At 42.4% G+C, this 16,660-nt stretch overlaps 1 protein-coding gene across 6 annotated transcripts in view; it reads left to right on the plus strand.

Annotated features, from left to right (window-relative positions):
- RORA (RAR related orphan receptor A) overlaps positions 1-16,660 on the plus strand; it is an 809,950-nt gene that overhangs the window by 696,371 nt on the left and 96,919 nt on the right. For 2 of the 6 annotated variants that reach the window (XM_059890521.1, XM_059890520.1), the window contains exon 1: positions 2,389-2,558. The exons of the other annotated variants lie outside the window; for them this stretch is intronic. In XM_059890521.1, the coding sequence (XP_059746504.1) occupies positions 2,528-2,558 (31 nt within the window). In that variant the 5' untranslated portion in view covers positions 2,389-2,527. Of the gene's footprint in view, positions 1-2,388; positions 2,559-16,660 lie in introns of those variants that run through there. 6 annotated transcript variants of the gene reach the window in all.

Genomic DNA, 16,660 nt, shown 5'->3' on the forward strand with positions numbered 1-16,660 from the left:
GGCATGTATTACAAATAGCATCTAGCCACACAGGAAGGTTACTGTGATTTAATATCTGAAATTCTGTTGCTCATTAGTTGTATGGTGAGAATGAAATACATTTCTAAAGGGCAAGGTCAGTGTTACATTATCATGGAAATGTCTTTGTTGAATAAAAGTATAAATATTTCAAGTTTAAGTATTATGAGATTATATTTCTATTGGGGACATATGTATAGGATGAATGATTCTTCTCCTTGTAATTGCAGGAGCATATGTCATGTTACATGTCATTCCCGATTACTGATTTCATTTGAAATGGTCTGGAAATAAATACCGATTACTAGTAATGTAAGACTATTTACCTTGGAGTCAGATGTCTGACAGGCAGGCTGGAGCTAATGGATTTGGTCATTTTCAAAGCATTATTTTCTAAAGCAGGATGCTGTTTTAAAGTAACGCTGAATTTTCAGAGTCGTTTATCTGGATTCATTTGCAGTGGGTATGGAAAAGCACCCCTAGGAGCATGCAGTCTCTGATGTTTTTCCATCCTTTAACAATACAAAGGAAAGAAAACTGTACCCAGAACCTACCAATAGGACAGCTCGGCATTACCTGTCCTTATTAAAGTCGGTAGGACAAGGGAAATCAAGAACCACATATGAAGGATAGTGTCCGTGTAACTGAGGGGCGTTGCCTCACTGGGAGATGTAGTTGCATCATGGGAACGTGATGTGATTTAATTTCATCACTGTAAACATCAGAGTGGGTATGGTTGATTCATTTGAAATTCTTGTCCACTTCGCCATGGCTGGACAGCTGAGTTAACATGGGTAGGTCTTGGCTTCACACTGTTATGATTTCTGATTTGGGGGCTTTATTAGGGGAAAAAAACTGTTAGGATAACTTTAGCTGAAATCAAACTTTTATAAAGGTATGGCTTGATTTAAGGTACCATGAATTTTTTTTAGCCTTCTAAATTAGAACACTCTGTAAATTTTGCCTTGAAGGGGGCTCGGAGGGTGGGAGAGTATAAATCTTAGTTTTTGCAGTGCTGATTGTCTGCATGTGTTTTAAATTGAGTCCCAACTCAGCGGCAAGGACAACTCAGTTATATGGGAAAAAATGTTAGGACTCTTCTTGCTTAATTACCATGAATGCAACAACTAATAACCATCTAATATCTGAGTTGTAAATGGAAACATAGACCATCAGAAAAGAAAGCAGAGTTGAAATTGTGTAAAGAAACAGTAGTAGGTAACAAACTTGGCTTTTGATAATTTTTTCTGCCATGCTCAATACTGTGGAAAAGAATGCTGAAATTTTAAATAATTTGGTCTCTGGGTATGTAGCATCTGAAGTTCATAGTAAAGAAATTCATCTGATGATAATATCATGGTTTGAGTTTCTACAAGGCCAGTTAAAAGGATTAAGCTTCAAAGTTTGGAGGGAATTAAGCCTTAGTTGCAAGTTAAAATTCACAAAGTTGACCTTTAGAGGTTGCTTGGTTATTTGGTGGTGGTGGTGGTGATTTTTTTTTTTCCTGTCTAAAGTACCGAAACATCTCACTTTTAGGGTGTGAAACCTAGAACCTTTTCCACTTGTAGATGGGTTCTCTAGAGAGAATGGTGGATATGGAAGAGCCTGGGAAATTAGTGGCTCAAATCGGCTGGCAACTGGAGTACATTTAGGTGATTCACATACAGTTGTCTGTTCTCCTTCCAGGTTTCAGTGGTCCTGCAGGAAGGGAGAGGTGTAAACCAGGACCTTAAATGTTGGCAGGATGAGAAATATCAATGTCTAGGTGGGCGGAATTCCCTTTTCGCAGGCCGAGTCTCCCAGGAAAGGCTGAGGAAACCATTACTCCTGGAACTGCCTGGGTGACTTCGTTCCCCACCGCCCCGGAGGGGGCTCTACCTTCCGAATAAAACTGGGGTGATCTGGGAAGTTGGAAGTTAGAGAGACTGTAGCCCACCCCTCGCCCCCCGCCAGACCGAACATACCCTGCTTTTCCGCCAACGAGTTGGGGCTTTTGTCACCCCTGGGAGGGCCGGGAAGGGAGCGGGAAAGTAGTGTCAGGTTGCACCCTTCTTGCCCAAGGGGTCGAAGGAGAAAGTAGATGCGCGATCAGAAGGGCGCTGAGCGCACAGAGCGCCCGGGAGGCCACAGGTGCCCTGGGAAGCGGGCACAAGGCTGGGGGTCCGGATGCGGGCCGGGGGTGCCAGAGGGCAACGCCAGCCCGGGTGCGCTCAGGAGCCGCGGCCGCTCACCTGCCCGCGGGGGCGGGGCGGGGCGCGGTGCTGGGGCGCGCCGCCTCCCGCCACCCGCCTCCCGCCCGGGGAGGAAGCGGAGGGGCGCGGTGTAAACAGAGCGGCGGCCGTGATGTCAGCCGGTCACATGGAGCCTCTTATGGCTCGGGATGGCTCTCGGCGGGCGGGCAGCTGCTGCAGCTGCTGCTGTGGCTCGGGCGGCGGCGGCGCGGCGGCGGCAGAGGGGGCTCCGGGGTCGGACCATCCGCTCTCCCTGCGCTCTCCTCACCGCGGCTTAAATGATGTATTTTGTGATCGCAGCGATGAAAGGTGAGCCCGGGCGCCCCACCGGGGCCGGGTGGGCTGGCTGCTCCGGGGGGCGGGGAGGCGGGCGTGCAGGGGGAGGGGTGGGCGCGCCTGCTCGAGCGCACGTACTGCCCGGGGCTGGCCGCGGGAACCCAGCCAGGGTTTTTTGGGCCCCTGCAGCGGCGCCCCCTGAGCCGGGTCACGGGATCTGCCTGCCTCCTGTCGGGGCAAAGGCTCAGGGGCTGGACGCCCCCTCCCCCCAACTTCTGTCCCCTCTGGCTCCTGTCAGTCGCCCGGGTCCTCCTGGCACCCGGCGGGGCTCCCGGAAGAAAGTTTGCTGGAAGTCGCCGCGCTTCTGGCAGGGAGGGGAGGGTCTGAGGAGCTAGGAGGAAGCCGGGGGCGCCCGCGACTGGTCCCCAGGGCCCGCACCCCGGACAGCTCTGGCCTGCGTAGGGAAAGCGCCGCGGCCAGGCCCGGCCGAGCGTGCGCGCGGGTGCGGTGTCATCCCTGGGGACTGGTCAGCGCCCCGGGCCTTGGGCCCTCCCCTCCTCTGCGGCCCGGCAGCCCCGAGCGCCCGGCGGCCGCCGGGGGGAACATGCGGCCGGTCTGCGCTGCGTGCCCGCCCCGGCCACTTCCGAAAGCGCCCAGGCCCTAGCGAGACGGGCTTCTGGAACGTGCCAAGGTTCCCTCGGGGGCCGCCCGCAGCCGCAGCGCACCCCGACTTGATACTTTTGGGTTGTGAATGGATGTGGGGAAGCAACTTCACCCCCCACAGGATTCGCGGGCAGTAGTGGAGGTTAGACGGCGGCGAGGAGCCGGCGGGCGCAGATTAGTCGTGGTCAAGACTCCGTCGAGCCTCCTCGCCCGGCCGCCGGCCCTGATCAGAAGTCCTTAGCCGGGCTGGTGGCCGGATGGCAGGGGGGACTAGCTGGAGACCGGACTGGCTTCAGGTCCCCCTAGGTGAGGAGGAAAGAAACCGTGGCAAGTCAGGGAAGTTTCTAATGAGAAAGCCAAAGTTTGGAGGTGTGCAGGAAGTCGCCTGCGCGGTCGGGAGAAGCCGAGACAAGCCAACAGCCCGAGAGAAACTCAGCTCGCACCCCGCCGCCCGCTTGTGCGCCAGCAGGTTCTTCGGGGTGGTTAATCTGCCCGAGTGGCTTCGCAGACCCGGCCGTTGGGAGCGGGGATTTAGAGCCCCATCTGTTTGCCGCGGACCGGGCTCCCTTAACGCGCCGCAGTTTCTCAGACCTAGACAGTCCTGCGGGGTCTGCCCATCAGAGCGGGCGCGGGGCGCTCGTTAAACGTTTGCTAAGGTGGAGGTTTTGTTGCAATCCTGGATGAAGGAAACAGGTTCGGTATCTGGCCTAGGTTTACTTTCAGATCACCGAGCTTTGCCTTTCTTCACTAGAGATTGGGTGGCATCTCTTTTATTAATTATTAACAGGCCGAAACGTACTGGACGCTAAGATGAGCTGCTTGAGATGAAATCTGCTTATCCGACGTGCCCAGAGCAAAATTTTTGTCCTTTCCCCGGTGGTTTGAGGGAAATGGAATTTAATCATTTTTAGAATATGCATCAGATAAAGGAAAAGGGAGGAGACCTCCCTGTGATCCACGTTCTTAAGCCTGAAGTTGTTTTTTTTTTCTTCCCAAAATGATTTTAAGATTTTCTTACCGACTTTTTTTGTAGAAGTGTATGCTCCTCCCCTCCCTCTCAAAAAAACTTTTATGCTATTTCCTGCAGTTCATTAATCCTGTAAAACGATTCAGACAGCCTTTGTAGTTAAGACATTTTCCTCCTTTTTTTTTTTTTTTTTCTTTACGGCATGAAATAGATTTGGGGAGGTGTTAATCCTAGTCCTTATCTATTTTATTTGATATAATTGGTGTCGATTGGGGAAGGGTAAGAAGCAGAGACAATTTCCCCTAATGAACAGTAACCACCAAACAATAAGGAAAGTGCGTTTTAAGATTTTAACTTAATTTTGATGTTTCTAAGTACTTAGGCTTTTGCTTTTGTAGTTCTAGTACAAAACGAAGTTCCATACTATCACTTGGTGATTATTATCAGGGGAATCACACCACCACCGTATCCCCCCCGCCCCCCCAGAGCTCTAGCCCACACATTTGTCTTGGAGTGACCTCTGGCTGCCAGAAGATAATAGATTCAGAGTATTGTGCTTTGGGAAAAGTGGCTCAGATACACTGGCAATGCAGTTTTTCTATAAGCTCAGCTGGAGGAGGGGAGGTCAGGGAAAGGGGGTGATGCATCTAGACAATTAGAATATTTCATTCCAAGGATCATAATATCCTGTGTCTTAATAGGGTTATCTTGCTCTGATGCATATTTAAACTGAAGAAAAATAGTTTCTGGGAAAATAAGGAATGCTGTAAATATTTCCATATCAGATTTAAGGTGCCGGGGGAGTGAAGAGGGGGGCGGAAACTGGCCCAGAATCATATTAAATACTTCCCTGCTGCCTCTCAGTTTTAATAGTTAAATTGGTTCCATATGGAAGGGAGTTTGTATAATTAGATTTTTTTCATATGAAACAGAAACACTCTTTACAATATAGCTTTTCAGTATGTGTATGCATGTAGCAGGGGGAGGGTAGAACAAGCCACCATAAAAGAGAAACATTCGCTTTGTTGGTGATTTACTGATGTTTTTTAAACATCATTAAATCAGGCCTTTTGAACTCACGAAAGAAGAAAATCCTTCCTCTGCGTTCGTTGTCAAATAAGTTTAGGCTTAAAGTGGATTCATGCTTAGAAGTAATAAATCTTCATTGGAGCAACTCTAGTCTCATCTTTCAGTTTTGTTTTTGTTTAATTAACAACAGAATTCCAATACCATTTGGATGGCTTCTTGGGCAAACGGAGAGAGCCAGCGATAACATTTATAATCAGGGGAGCACTTGTTCTGCTCATCACAAAAGTGCTTTGGCCAAATGTCAGGCGGCAGCCAGTGCTGAAAGGAAATGCGAGTGCCTCATCAGTTTCAGTAGATTATGCCCCCTTTGCTTCCTAGGAGCCCTCAGCCAGTGTTCATGTAAATGGAGTTAGGAGAGTGAAGGGAGGCTTAAGGGGAATGTCTGTCCCATAATAGATTGTTCCGTGTGCACAGTCTGTGCGCAAACACAAGGCATGATACTACTTTGAAAATACTGAATATGTAGGTGATTAGGGGTATTTCCAAGTCTAATAAATGTGATTTTATAGTTTTGAAGAGTGTGGACTTTCTCTTTCCCAAATGAAGTTTGAATTTATCCCTCATCTTATTTTAAGCACTGTGTCAGTAGTATTCCTCAGCTGGGACTTTGGTTCCACTTTCATGACCTTTGATGGGTAGGATTGGGAGAGAGTAATGTCTGGATCTTGGAAAAAGAAATCCCAAATGGCTATTCCAGTGAGCAGAGTGCTTAGCAGGCAAGGAGAGGTCACTTCTTTTATAGACAAGGAAGATCTCTGAATTCATTTGCCCATGGGTGATAGAGGGAGTTCAGACCATCTATGAAGTTGAAAATATTTTAGAAGCACTGTTTGCATGAGCAGTCTCTTGATTTTATATATTTCATTCACATCACTTGAAATGCAAAGCAATATCATACTCAAGTAAACCGCTTTGCCCTCGATTTGAATTGAGTACTGTATAATTTATTTAATGCTGCCCAGTTATAAAATGATAGTCTTTAATAGACTTAGTCCTTTGAATATGTCTATGTACATATATATTTAAATACATATGTAATTTAAATGTTAGGGTTTTTTACTATCTAGTAAATATATAGGTAAATATATGAATAGTTCTTACCAGACTTCTCTTTCTCCCACCTTTCCCTCCCAGTCAAGTGAATCACAATAAAATGGGTGAGATCAGCAAGTAGATAATTGCAGAGCATCTGCAATAGCACCCAGCTATTTGTAATTTGTTCTGGGGCACCTAAAAAAATAACATTTACAAATGACCTTTTATGGGAGAAAAAGTTACTGAATGGATAGATAGATCTGCAGAGGTAGAGTTCAGTTATCTTAAAATTTTTTGAAGTTATTTTAGTGATCAATAAAACCCCTTGGGGAAAAGGAAGGTGGGATGATTTGGGAGATTAGGGTTGAGATATATATATATATATCTACACATACTATTGATACTATGTATAATATAGATAACTAGCAAGAACCTACTGTATAGCACAGGGAACTCTACTCAGTGCTCTGCCCTAACCTAAATGGGAAGGAAATCCAAAAAAGAGGGGATATATGTAAACATATAGCTGATTCACTTTGCTATACAGCAGAAACTACCACAACTTTGTAAAACAACTGTATTCCAATTTTAAACAAGAATAAAAAATAATAAAAGTAACATTATAAAATAAAAAACATGAGTGGAACAAATCTATAAATACTTTTCATTGTAGAAATGTTTTCTGCATGGATTCTAAATTTTCAGTGTTTATTAATAAGAAATCAAGCCTACCTTAACCGATATATTTTATATTTATTAATTTTATAAATCATAATTAGATGCTCAGAGTTAGCAGCTACACTGTATTTATATTTCTCTGCTTTAAAAATAATAATTTGGAGAGGCCCACCAGTGACAAGACAGGTGTGAATTCACATTTGATATTATCTCAGAGACCACATATTGACCCACTGATGAATGATCTACTCCTTCTTTCTCCCCCTTCTAGCTCCTCCACTAAGGGTACCTCCCTTTCACACCAGCCTTTGAGGCATGGACTTAGAGATTTGCAGTCAGAGCTTTCTGTATCTGTCATATCGTCTGTAACATGATGGAACATGGTTTTTCATTGTCCGAACGCTGTATCTAGAGATAAGAGGTCTAAACTGACAGACAATAGGGTAAATTAGCCAACAGGCAAAATATTAATACAAGAAAGCAGTTGAAATCCTTGGTTTCTAGATTTTCTTTTTTTTAAGTGACATTTGTTAGCCCTGATCATATTATAAGGAAGTAACCCAATAACTTTAAAATCTTTGTATAAGAAGTAATGTCGGGTGGGGTGTGGAGGGAGATGGGAGGGAGGTTCAAAAGGGAGGGACATATGTATACCTATGGCTGATTCATGTTGAGGTTTGATAGAAAACAACAAAAGGATAATTAAATTATCCTTCAATTAAAAAATAGATAAATTTTTTTAAAAAGTAATATCAAACCTATTCCCTAGGTTTGCCAGCAATTTGATTTTTTGCTTTTGATTTCATTGCCTCTGAAATTTATGAGGCATTTCATAAATACAGGGAGGATGTTAATCTATATTTGGTTTTTGCTTTATGGCTTACATTCTTGTCTCATTTAATCCTCCCTAAAAAGTCATTGACTCTGTCCTGGTTTTTAGTTGAAGAAACTGAGGCTAACAAAGGTTATTTGTTATAGTCAAACTCTTCCAGCTGGTAAATGGTGAAGCAAGGACTAAAGCCCTAATTTCTGCTGTCTTCATGCTGCCTCTCTTGGAGGAAGCTGTGAAAATGTCCTGGATATAACTTTGTCTCTAGTTAGTAGAAATTATAACTCTGGCATTTATAAGGAAAAAGATTCAATTATGTAATGCTTTGCTGAGCTTAATATCTTTAAATTACTATTTAATAAAATCAATTTGGTACAAATGGGGTTATTCTTATTTGCTTACCATTAGTTCTCTTCATCCACGATTTTCATTAAGTCTGCATGTTATAAGAGGATCTGGGTGAAATGCAAGCATTATTTTCCTAAAGAATATGGAATACTATGATACATAGCTAACCTGTGTAACCTATCTCCATCATGGTAGAATCAAGCTGGAGATTTATCTGTACATCCACATATTTTTAGGCAAAGGAAGCATTCACAGATACATCTTTAATATCCCTTTATGGAGTAGAAAGCTCTTGATTCCTTGGGCTTGTGAGTGCTGTCCTGGTTGTTTCCGTGACAGTTAAAGGGCATGATCATGGATGTAATCTTGAGAAATCTGTTGTCTTTTAGGAAACCAGAGTCAAAGTTTCCGAGCAGATAGATCTGCAAAAACTCATTTCTCACTTGATTGGGGTTTATTTCTCTGGCAACTGGATTGAGCTGTCTGCCTGAAAGCAAACAAGCATCATCTCATAGAGTCCTAGGAAGAGCAGAAACCTAAAATGTCATTTCGATACACACCCTACTGGCATTCGGTTCCTCTCTGCAGCCTTCCTGCCAAGAATTGTCTGGTTTTGCTTGAACACCTCCTGTGATGGGGAGCTCACTATCATTAGAGGAAGCTTATTCCATCTTGAATATGAAAATTCTTTTTATATCAAGCGTAGCGGTCTCTTTTGTACTTTTAATCCTTTGATTCTATTCTGTTTCTTTCTTTGGGGGTAATCACAACACATTTAATCCATCTTTCATATGAAAGAAAGATTGTCAGTTATTTGAAGACTGAGTATGAAACATACCCACACTACATTCTCAGTCTCTGCTTTCCCTATCCACTCCATTCTATTCACAGTCAGCCTTCCAGCATCCTTGGTTAGCTTCTTCCTCAAACACATTTCAGTTTGTCTAGAATTTCTTAAAATTTTTATACCAAATTTTTGTACCACAACCATAGTCCTAGTTGTGATATGACTGACTCAGCACTTAACCCACTAGGTAGTAAAGCATAAAGATTTTAAATTTTGTTTTAATTTCTTTGAGATACATGACCTAGGCTGTATCTTTTGACCATGTCATGAATGGCCTTTGTGATGCCACTGTAATTTTTGGAAGTGGACTTTTGACCTACTTAGAAGGACTTTTAGATGAACTGAAGTTGATATTAAATATCCAAGAAAATCAAGGATATTGAAAAAATAAAGGAACATTTGGAGCATTTCTGAGGCGTTTTTCTCCAGTGTCAGAGCTGAGATAAGGCTGCCCTCTAGTGGGTACTTTCCCATGGAACGCTGAAAGCGGTAATGGTGCCAATGAATTTCCCATCAGGCTAGTGGAGAAGGTCAAAGGTTGAAGTTACTTTCTCCATTGCTGTGGGGCGTTCTACATCAGATTCAAAAGTGTAATTTATCGTTGTGCATGGTTAATAGAAATGTATCTGTAGTAGAGGTAATAAATTTTTAAAGTTTTCTTGAAGAAAATAAGAATATTTTTTTAAAACTTAAGATAGATTAAAGATGATTTATAAATTTTCATTTGGCTCCATATTAAATGTAAATATTTAAGTGATATTTGGTTTGTGAGTAAACAATTATTATGACTTTTGTGGTAATCCTTTTTTTTAAAAAAAAAAAGAATTTCAACCTTAATTCTATTCCCCAACCATTAAATATTTTTTTTTAAAATAGAGATTTTCAGCCATCTTGATCAGAGAAATCCAGAATTTTCCTTTTTTAAATCTAAAGTTTTGGGAGTTTTTTGTTTTCCAAAAAGGGAGACACTTAGAAGTAAACTACTATAGCTCTTTTTGGCAATAAAACAGTTTATCAGTGGATGCAAATCTATTAACCTGTTTTGTTTCTGAAGATTTAGTGCTATAGCATCCTGCTCACCTCAGTATACACAATTTGCCAAAGAAATAGAGCAATGTATGACCCAGGTTTATATAACATATCACATATGCTTTAAAACACTGCACGAAGTAGAGGTAAGCATTCATTTGTGTCATTTTTAGGATAAATAATACAAATGAAATGTGTGCTTAGATTTCTGTGGTCTGTTGAGTGTGAAACAGTTATGAAACAATCTGGTTTCTGTATTGGAATCGAAGAAATAAGTATTGATTTTTCTATTTCCTTAAATGTCATTTGCCACTGGTGCTATGGGAAGAGAGGAGAATGCAGGTTTACATGAATTTTGCATTGCTCAAGTAGTTGAAGTTTGTGAGCTGAGCCGTGATAACCGGGGTGATCGCAGTAACAGATAATCACCAGGATTTTAAAGGATGACAGTGCTGGCTTGTTCCTACCGGAAAGATGAAATTTCATCTTTACGTGAAAAAGAAGGAAGGGAATTTTTTTTAAAAAGCCAGGAAAACATACTGTTTAAACTTTTTCATCATAGAAATAAGGTAGTGGTTCAGCAGTGAAGACTTGTGGTTAAGTCTCAGATCTGGTCTTGAAGCAGACCGTTTTTCAACTGCGCCACCCAGAAGTGTGATTCTTTCACCACATGAGAAATATCCTTTTTTTCACAGAATGTTATTTTCATTTTTCAGTCATTGGGGTTTTTATTTTTATCTTTTCTCTATCTCATGTCATATCTTCAGTAGAACTCTGGATATAAATAACAAACTGAATTTGTCTCAACAAATATTTATGAAGTGCCTACTGTGTGCTGCGTTATTCAGGTGCCACCCTTGTGATTTCATAACAGAACAAACACACCTCCCTCCCCATCTTAAGCCATGAATCAGCATTTAAAGACCTGTACTGAGAAACTGGCAGCCGTGCTTAACCAGGGAAAGCTGCTCCAAGACTACTGAGCTTATAGGTCTGTAGTTTCTGAGCTCCACGCCATTTAAAACAAAGACTTTGCAACATGCAATGAAACATTAATGTAATTGGATAAAGTTAGTCCTTCAGTTTACATGTGAACATGATTTCCTTCCAAATAAGCCACAGAGTAGCTCTAAAATCCTGCCTCAGCAGTGGCTCCGAAACTTTGGACAGCTACCCATAACCCGGAGAGTTACAAAGGCAGATTCCTGGGGAGACCCTGATTCCGTCAGCCTGGTCTCAGCTGGGAAGGTGAGTATTTAAAAGGTGTCTCAGATGTTGCCAATTCAGATGGTTCTCGCTCACTTTGTAAAACTTCCCTCTTGCTATCAGAGCACAGTTGGGCAGTGGAGTCCTCCAACCCTTCAGTGGTTCTCAAATATCATCAATCTTCACAGTTAGCTGAGAAACATTTGAAAAACAAATGCCCAGTCTCCATCCCTACCTGCCTGGTTCTGATTCTGATAGTCTGGGCTGAGGCCAAGGAATGTGAACCTGTAAAAGCCCCCCTTGGGGACTGAGGATCTGACATGTTTGAAAACTGCTGCTCTGGTCTCACCCTCTCCTGGTCCCCGTGAGGTAAGGATACTTAGAAGGTCAGGGATATTAAGGTAAGCAGACACTTTCTTTTTGAGGCCACTGAAGTCTCCTTTCAAAGTGGAAGAGGTGCCCACTATGAGTAATTTCTGCCGTAGTGTGCATGTTATAGACACATTTGAGATAGTCTTATTTCTGGCTTTTCTATCAACTAGTGGGTAGGAACAAGTGGTCAGACTCCGAGTCTGTTACCTGAAGTGGCCCAAACGGGAGAGGACCATATTCCTCTTCTGCAGAAATCTTGCTCAGGGTTTCTATCAGAAAGCCAGTTTCTCTGGCTTTCTAGCCCTCAGTGAGCCACTGGGCTGGGTCTCACCACCATGGTGACCACTCAGTGGGGGCAGGCTGAGGATTGTGCTGCAGAAGTCAAGGCCAACTCCAGTGGAAACAGTGATGACTTTTTTCTATGTTGCTTTTTTTCCAGCAACAAAGTACAGGTTTTAGAGCCCTGAAAGCTTGCAAATGTTTCCTATTTACAAGATGGTGTTTCTGAAGCCCTGAGCACCCTGCTTGTATCTGCCAGTGCCCAGGCTTTAGAATGGCAAAATCTGAATGTCACAGACACAATCTTGCCTTCGTGCAACTTAGATTCTAGTCTGGTGAAACAGATACAAGTGGAACTATGCTGGGTGAGCAGGGGAAGGCCGACCCCCTTCCGCACCAACTCCAGCCCCCTCCTTCCTTGGAAAATATAGGCGCCATAGCCCGTCATGTGGCAGACATGATGCTGTGGGAGCGACGTCGAGCACAGCAACGTTCATCTGTGGTCTTGTGAGTGTATATTCTGACGGAAAGAGACAGATGATACCTCTCTCTCTTTAGTCGCTAAGTCGTTTCCGACTCTTGCAACCCCATGCACTGTATGTAGCCTGCCAGGCTCCTCTGTCCCTGGGATTCTCCAGGCAAGAATACTGGAGTGGGTTGCCATTTCCTTCTCCAGGGGATCTTCTTGACCCAGAAATCAAACCCAGGTCTCCTGCATTGCAGGCAGATCCTTTACCTGAGCTATGAGGGAAGCCCAGATGATACCTAAGTAAACATAAGTGAACTAGAGAAATACAGATAGTGGCAAGAGCATGGCCAACACAGAAAGTGGAATGGCTTAGGATTGCTTACGGCCTCGTGGATGAACAGGAGGGAACAAAATCCGAGATTTTTTTTTTTAACAGGTGGTGAACGTTCTGCCATAACCCAGGAGGGAATTTAGAGGTCATCTGTTCTCTTAGTGCTCAGCCTTGTCTGCCCATTAGACTTGGCTAGAAAGCTTTATGAAAAATATGAGCCCAGGCTCCACTCGTGGAAGCTCTTGATTTTATTGGTCTGAGGTGGGTCTCAAGTACTGATAATGTGTAAAAAAAAAAACTGTCCAGATGACTGCGGTGGAGAAACCTCCAAGGTCCAACACCCTTACTTAACGTGTGAGTCATCCGTCCCAGTCAGGGCAGCAGCGTTGGGTAGTGGAAACCACCACCCCCACCCCATAGGGTTCGGGCAGACACATAGATTCTCTTCCCAAGTCAGCTACTCAGTACTTGTCAGACCCCCTCAACTGCTGGCTTTCCCCTTTTGTAAAGTTGGGGAAACTTGTAGCCATCAAGAGCTTTCCACCTCTCCCATTCTGTGGAAATGTTTCCTAAAATAAGAAAAGGGCCACGTTTATTGTCCATAACAATTCCCTTCTAGTTTCCTTATTCCTTGTCTTAGCTCCTCATTGCTAGGGGTGCCTCCATCAGCTGATCAGCTCCTTTAGGAAGTGAAAATTTAAGGTAGAAAAAGGTGATTACTTTTTGCCAATTATTTAACTAAGTTTAAGAATGAACAAACTTTCATTAATATTAAGGCCCAGACTTAGTTCTGGTAAATTACAGTCATATATTATCAAATTCTAGCCAAAAACCTTTTCCATTTTTGATGGTTGAGTTAAAACCGAGGAGGTTGGGGTAGAGAGACTGCTTAAAAATGGAAACCCTGGAATAGTCTTAACCATTGCACACCACAGAAATTTTATTCGTTACCAAATATTCCAGGCCAGAAATCCAAAGACACTGAGTCTTCTCCGTATATTATTTGCATTTTCTTTTTTAAAAAAACAAGCAGAAACAGTGTATCTCCTGTGTTGCCAGCTTATAAAAGAGAACTATGAAACTGAAGTCTGTCATTGAAAAATATCATTGTACTTCCTCATCTGTGACCATGTATCTCTAAGAACTTGGGTTTCATTGAAACATTTATTCAGAAAGATAGCAGTTCATTATAAACCAGCATGATATGTAAGCACCTTAACTTTATTTCCTTTTTGTGTGGAATCTCCCAGCGGGGTTTGATAATATTAGGCAGTTCCACAAGTGATAATAGTTTGAAAAGTAAATCTCATAGGAGCTGGCACATGAAATTAGAGCTGTGTCTTTTTCAACAGGTTTTTTTTTTTTTTTTTTTTTTTAGAATAAGCACATTGCCTGTTTTGCATGTATGTATTTCGGAAATTGGACACACATGATATACATCCATTTATTCTCCTAAAACAGAAAATTATGGAACACCATCTTCCTGTAACTGAAGTTGTATCCGTAATAGCAAGCACCTTCTGAAAAATGATACCATGTAACAAAATAATTGGCAGAAATTTATTTCAAAAGCAATGTTTCTATCACAAGCATAATCATGTAGAACAGAAGTGTTTTTGTTTCCACCACTGCAGAGAAACAAAGTCGTTTAATATGAGTTAAGATGTCTCAAAGTTTTGGCAGACTTTCTAAGCCCCCTGCTGCTGTTGCTTTCAGAATCTCTTTTAGAAGTTTCCATGTGATTTCAATGGCTGCTTAGGGGAAATATTGGCTAAACTCCTCATTTTGACTGTTAAGATGGCTTGAGTGTTTTCAGAATGTTTTCATTTGCTAGAAATATGTTTTGCACTCAGGCTTCTCTTGTTGAAGAAGGTTGGTTACCAGCCATCTGATGACGCCTCAGGGTGTTTACAGAAAATGTGGGTGCTGTAGTTATATTTGAGCACAGCCCTCCCCCAACAAAGATAGTGTGGTAATCAGCAGAAATGGGAAAACATGTACTTAAGGATTGATGCTTGTAAAGAGGTGCTGTAAAGAAACATGGTTGTTCAGATGTAAGACATGACTGACAGCTCTCCTTGTAGGCATGCTAGTAACAATAAAGTCTAGAAGTTCAACATCAAAGCGATCACAGCTTACTCCACCAGTGACTTGCACATCAAAGAGGAAGCGCAAGACAAAGGCAGTGCACGGAGGTATGTTTCTGCCTGGTAGCCAGATGCTCACGGGGAGCTCCCAGAGCTCCTCTCTTGAATGCAAAGTGATTTTTTTTTGCCGATCATAGTTTTCATCTCATAAATGACCAGGAATATGAAAGGAGGGCAAATGAACGTTGTAATTGCTCCCCATCACTCGTAAGTTTGGTTAGGAGAAACTCATCGCTGCAGAGATTGGTCCCTCTGGTTTCCTTAAAGAGCAAATTCCATACCGACATGGGCAGCTCTGACTTCACCTAATAGGGTCCGGGGAATTAGGCACAAGATAAGAGAGTACAAATTGGATACATTTCAGGTTGGTTGTTTTGAATTATGCTTGACAAAAAGCTGGACCTAAGTTTCTGGAGTTCTCTCTCTCTTTCTTTTAAATTTTTTCAACGTTCGCCTTGTGGGTGGATTTTTGCTGAATCAGGTGTGTGTTACCTAACAGGTGTGTGTGATAATGAAATTCAGACCTGTTAAACCGGCTCTTCATTAATCACCAGATCTGTACTTCAATCTCTAAAGCCAATGGTGTGTCCTCAAGAATACCAAAAGTAGAACAGGAAGAAGAGTCTAGATTTGATTCCCCCCCTCCTTGTTATTAAATTGAAAATAAAATTAACTATGCAAGCATTATGGGTATTTTGAAATAATATGCTTTTTTTTCCCCTGCCTTTGAAATCTGGAGTTCTTTTATCGTTCATCTTCAGTAATTTACTCATTTTTAAATGCTATTGAAAAATAGTAGTGCTCTGTGTAATCATTAATAAATACAAAGCGGCTTTCTCAAGGCTCTAGGGAGACCTAATAAACACAGCTGTGTTACTAATTGATGCTATACCGAGCTGACAAAAGTAGTGCATCGGTAAACAGAAGTTAGAAAGCAAGAAGTTAAAGAACTATAGGGGATTATGTAGACATCAAGGGTTGGAAATTATAATAAGGCCTCTTTAGGGGAGCATTAATTTGCATGTGGCTGAATTAGGACACCCAATTATTTCTGAGGACACTATGAAGAGCTCATCCAAAATATCCCCGAAGTGAAAGGTTTGGGTGGTTTGGGACTTACATGGGATAGAGGGGGGACTGAGGATGTCATATTTCCTATAACTCACCATAGTTTTCCCAGTAGCTTGTTAGAGTAGCTTTCTTTGTCAGGGAGAAAAATGCTGATGAACTCGAGAGTACTGCTGTTTCTTTGTTCTATACACACAATTTATGTTGGATTGCCACAATGGAATTTTTTTTAAGCGGGGAGCACAGGAATGTGGAGACAGAAATAAACCTTTTAAATCTTCTTTCTGTGAACCCCACAAGGACATGAGCATTGAGCAGATTAGAGAGTGGATTTATACCAATGCTATCCTCTACAGCAGTGGTCCTCTACGTGTGATGATCTGGGTACCCCTGGGGGTCCCCAAGGTCTTTTCAGAGGCTCCAAGAGATTAAAACTCTTTGCATAATAACACTAAGACATTATTTGCCCTTTTGACTGTACTGACCATTTGCATTGATAGTGCCAAGGCAGGTAAAACTCTTGGTGCCTTTGCAGGAATCAAGGCAGTAGTCATTTTCACTATTAATGTGGACTCTCTGGTAAAAAAAAAAAACATTACCAAGTTCACTTGAGGCTGTCCTGATGAAGCAGTAAAAATTATTAAGCTTATTAAATTTTGACCCTTGAGTACAAGTCTTTTTGACGAAATGGGAAGTGCACAGAAAGCACAGAGAGCATTTCTGCTCCTCACCAAAGAAGGATGTTGTTCTCCAGGGAAAAGTACTTCTGCCACTGTTT

Source organism: Bos taurus, chromosome 10, assembly GCF_002263795.3.
Source record: "Bos taurus isolate L1 Dominette 01449 registration number 42190680 breed Hereford chromosome 10, ARS-UCD2.0, whole genome shotgun sequence".
NCBI classification, from domain to species: domain Eukaryota; kingdom Metazoa; phylum Chordata; class Mammalia; order Artiodactyla; family Bovidae; genus Bos; species Bos taurus.